Here is a 4762-nt window from a genome sequence, read left to right as displayed (position 1 = left end):
GAGTGGCACCCGACAGACCGAATTAGACGACAGTTCGGTCTGTAACATCTTCCACCAGGCCCGGCATTCGATCTTGGTCGTGATCATTACAAGCGATTGACAGGTCCTCAGAACTATGACTGGAGAGAGAGGAACATCCAGTGGGTTACCTTGTGGATTTCTGGCCGCTAAAACGCACTGCAGATAGGGGAGGAGATTGTCGACTTTCATCCTCTTCAGTTGTACTACGATTGGTACACACAACAATATCGGGATCACTTACGACTATCAGATAGAGTTGCAGGTGGCGAGGTTGACGCGGATGAGCCACGACAACAGTAGGAAGAACCAGCTGGACCTCAGGAGCAAAATCCCCCTCATGAGCAGCAGTTCCAGGCGCCGACATATGACGAAGGGTTTCAGGTATCATTAAGGTTTATTACCGTTGTTAATTATTATTATTATTATTATTTGTGTCATTATTAATAATTATTTAGGTTTATCAATTATGATTAATTATAATTAATTGTAATTAATTGTTAACTAGGTGTCGGCATATGAGCACCACTTTCAGGACTACGACCAACAGCAACAGTTTCCAGTATATGAGCAGCAAGCACCATACATACCGGAACCACAACCACATCAGGCTGTTAAGCCCTACATACCACAGATGGTAATTCCAGTTGATGGTCATTTTAGTCCGTTGGGTGGATCTAACACCCTCAGCTTATCTCAGGTTCTTAGAGATACAGATTATCTATTTCCGACGCCAGAACAGGAAGGGCCTACTCCTTCTCAGCAGTCTGCTGGTCGTTGCGCCACATCAGGTCATCCCAGTGACTTCGACACGGATCTATCACCGGGACATGTAGATCATCCCGGTCCTTCTGCACCACCGGGTACCCAATTGTTTGATTTGAATGAATACCCATAGCTAGGGGTGGCAAACAGGCCTAAACCTGCCGGGCTGCCCCGCATAACCCGCCAAAAAAGGCGGGATAGGATGAAAAATTGGGACCGCCAAATAGTAAAAGCCCTCCTAACCCGCACCGCTTAAACCGCGGGCTTTGGCGGAGCAGGGCGGGGCGGGCTTCCCCGTCGGGCTTAGTATTTTTTTAGCAAGGGGTATTTTTATAATTTTTTTACCAAAACCTATCTCTTTTCAACCCAACTTACAAGAGAATGAAGATGTAAATTGAGTGTTTTGGATTATGTTTATTTTATTTTAGAGATAATATTTATAATTATGTTTTGGATTATGTTTATTTTGTTTTGGGAACAATATTTATAATTATATTTTGGATGAAAACTTGGTTTATAATTATGTTTATTAGATATTTATAATTACAAAGACTTTAATGTTTGTGAATATAAAAATTATAATTTGTTTATACCTTTAGAAATTATAATAGTTAAAAGTAAAAAAAAAAAAGGATATTGCTTCCCCGCTTGCCACTCCTACCCATAGCCAGTAGACGGAGGTTTGGGACATGACCTTCAGCACTGGTATGATCTTGGTGGGGCGAGTGCTCCGTAAGTAGATACCACAAAGTTACTATGAATAGAACCATAATAGCGAAATGAAATACCTGTGTTAACCACGAATTTATGCAAATACTGAGCCTTGAACCTCCTTAAGAAGTTGGACCCGATGTGCCTGATGCAGTACATATGCCACGCTCTTGGTGGTGACCATGCACCGTTACTGCGAGCTACTGCAGCATCGATGGAGGTATGCCGGTCAGAAATAATGCCCAAGCCATCAATGGTAACAACATATCTCCGCAAATTGGTTAGGAAAAACTCCCATGCATCTGTCGTCTCGCCCTCGACTATTACAAATGCAACGGACACAATGTTTTGGTTCCCATCTTGTGCAACCGCAACCAGAAGTGCACCTTTATATTTTCTGTACAGGTGCGTTCCATCAACCTGCACTAGTGGCTTGCAGTGTCTGAATGCTACAATACACGGATAGAAACTCCAAAAAATGTAATGCAGAACTCTTACACTTTGAACCTCCTCACTCTCACGGTAAACAGGGAGCATTTTTATTTGAACACGAGACCCCGACATCTTCGCAGTCGTTGCTTTCAACCATACTGGCAGAGTTTGGTAAGAAACTTTCCAATCACCGAAAACCTTTGCGACAGCTTTCTGCTTTGCCAACCAAGCCTTGCGGTAACTTACAGTGTAGTTGAACCTGGACTGAACTTCTGCAATAATAGACTTCACCTTTATTGAAGGGTCTGCTTCGACCAACGGCCTAATGGCATCTGCAATTGTGTTCGAGTCCAACTTGGCATGATCTTGTGAAATCGTGCCCATGGTGCACGTGTGCTTGCCATTGTATCTCCTGATCTCCCAACACCCCTTCTTTCGAATCAAGCTAGCTCGGATAAGCCAATCGCACCCTGCACCATAACCCTTGCATTTTGCATAGAATGTCTGCAACTCAGACTCATGCACAATGTAATCAACTCCTCTAGAGATAATGTAGCTTTTGATTGCAAATATCACCGACTCCTAAAACCAAATTCTATTCCAACACTAAACTCGCCATCTTCCGCCGCAGCGTTGCCTCCACCTACGACATGCAAACCACAGCCAGTCGAACAAGGCAAATAAAAAAATTGGTAGTGGTAAATTTAATTAATAACCATAAGATAACATACTGATATTCGCATACTCAGGAAATTTCGGAGCATGCATGGCTTCTAGGTCCAGAGTCCGCATAAATGACGGAACGCCAAAGGGGTGCTTACTTACAATCGCATGTGCCTCATTTTGTATCGCCGGATTGCCTGCCAAGTCTCCATCATCGTTTTCGTCATCGACTTCATAGTTGGCTTCAAATTCCTCTTCACTGTCGTTGTTATCTTCTCCCCAATCTAACTCCTTGAGTTCATCAACGGTTACATCGTCGCCAACCGCATCCATCCCCGTATGCTGTTCAAACTCAACGTACAGCTCTATAACTAGCACGTGACCTCGGGTTTGTTGATAAATAAAGAACATCCGCTGCATGCATGCGTCGTCAGTGATGGACATCAGTTGAAACTGCATCAACCCACCAAATACTTGTACAGGATTTCTGTACAAAATGTTGCTCTCCCTTTTGGAAATGTGACTTTGTATATTCTCACAAAAGACCATTTTGTAACTCCACAAAACTTATGGTACATGGAATAGCAAATGAAGACGGACATTCACAAACAAAAGTCACTCCTTCGTATGTGTTTGGTATAATCTCACCGTCATAATACACTCGAATATTTGCAGTATCTTCCATAGTCTCAACCTCACCTAACCCGACTTTTTTGACACTACTAATTGCCAAAAAACTCAACGGTTTTAGATATATGAAAGCAAGAAAAAAGAGAGTAAAATAGAAATGACGAACTTGAGATGGGTTATGTTTCGTATTTATAGGCAAGACTTTCGAATAAAATATTATTTCCTATACAAAACGCACCCTACGTTTTGAAGTTTTAAAAAAAAATTTCTGACACAGCCAAAACGCAAGTTCCGTTTTGAAAACCCAAAAAAATTTAGACCCTTGCCCACCCAAAACGCATGCTGCGTTTGTACCAAAAAGAAAATAAAAAACATTTCAAAAATTGAAAAAGCATAAAACGTTTCATGCATTTGGGCTAAACGAAAATTAAAAAAAAAAACTCTTGAAAAGACTAAACGCATCCTACGTTTGGTTATTTTGTTTAACCAAACAAAAAAAAAACATGAAATGGGCAAATTGCAGCTTGCATTTGGCCTGACACCATAGCAATAGAAATTTTTAGGAAAAACTACCAAAAGTACCCATGAAGTTTACGAACGCTGACAAAAGTACCCATAAACTAAGGAAATTAACGCTGTATCCATGAAAGATGGGTTCCGTATGACAAAAGTATCCAAATCCTAATTTTTTTGTTGATTTTTTAATAAAATTCCTAAACTACCCCACCCTAAGCCCATTCTACCGTCACTCCCTTTCTTCTCTTCTTCCTCTCTCCTCACTTATCCCTCAAAAACCCTCACAGAGTCACAGAAACTCTCCTCCTACCTCCTCATTGCCGTCCGTCACCCACCTACTCCATTACCGCTAATCTCTTCCCCTCTCACTGCTTCTCCCTCTCACTATTAAGGTGACTACAACACCTTCATTGCACACCTGTGACCCAACCTGAGGAGAATGCTGCCGTGGCGCGCCTGTTGCAGCCGAGGAGAATGTCGTCGTGGCGCGTCTGACTCAGCCGAGGAGAACACCGTCGTCGCACACCTGAGAAGAGAGAGGGGTCGTGGTACTCTTGCATGAAGAAAGCGGGTTCGGTAAAGAGAAATTAGAGAAGAAAGGGAGGCGTCACTGTGGATGGAGGTTCTGCCATTGACGATGTTACAGTCGGCCGGCGAAGAAAAAGGTATTTTTTTTTAAAAAAAATATTTTTATTTTATTTTTCTTCTTTTTAGAAATTGATTTAGTTACTACTCAAATTATACTGTTCTATTTTTTTTAAATCTGCTTCTATTTTTTATGAAGCCTGAGATTGATTTACAGAAGATCCAGTTGATGGCTACTTCTACTTCTGATTTTTGTTGAAATAAATTTCATATTGGATGAATGGATTTGTTGATTTTTTATGGTTGATGGCTTTTTCTATTTCTAGTTTTGCTAAAGTGAATTGAAATTGGATGAATGGATTTGAAAATTTTTATGTTTTGAGTATTTTTTGGTGTTTAATTAATTTGGTTTGGGTATGGATTATAAACTTATGAGTGAATC

General features: G+C 41.1%; 1 protein-coding gene across 1 annotated transcript; it reads right to left on the bottom strand.

Annotated features, from left to right (window-relative positions):
• LOC107627002 lies at positions 1480-2310 on the bottom strand. The gene has a single exon (XM_016329886.1). It carries the CDS (start codon positions 2308-2310, stop codon positions 1480-1482), a length of 831 nt encoding a protein of 276 aa, XP_016185372.1.

The sequence above is a fragment of the Arachis ipaensis genome, chromosome B02 (assembly GCF_000816755.2).
Source record: "Arachis ipaensis cultivar K30076 chromosome B02, Araip1.1, whole genome shotgun sequence".
Taxonomy (NCBI): domain Eukaryota; kingdom Viridiplantae; phylum Streptophyta; class Magnoliopsida; order Fabales; family Fabaceae; genus Arachis; species Arachis ipaensis.
The sequence above is the reverse complement of the archived record's forward strand: the minus strand, read 5'-3'. Positions and strand labels throughout refer to the sequence as shown.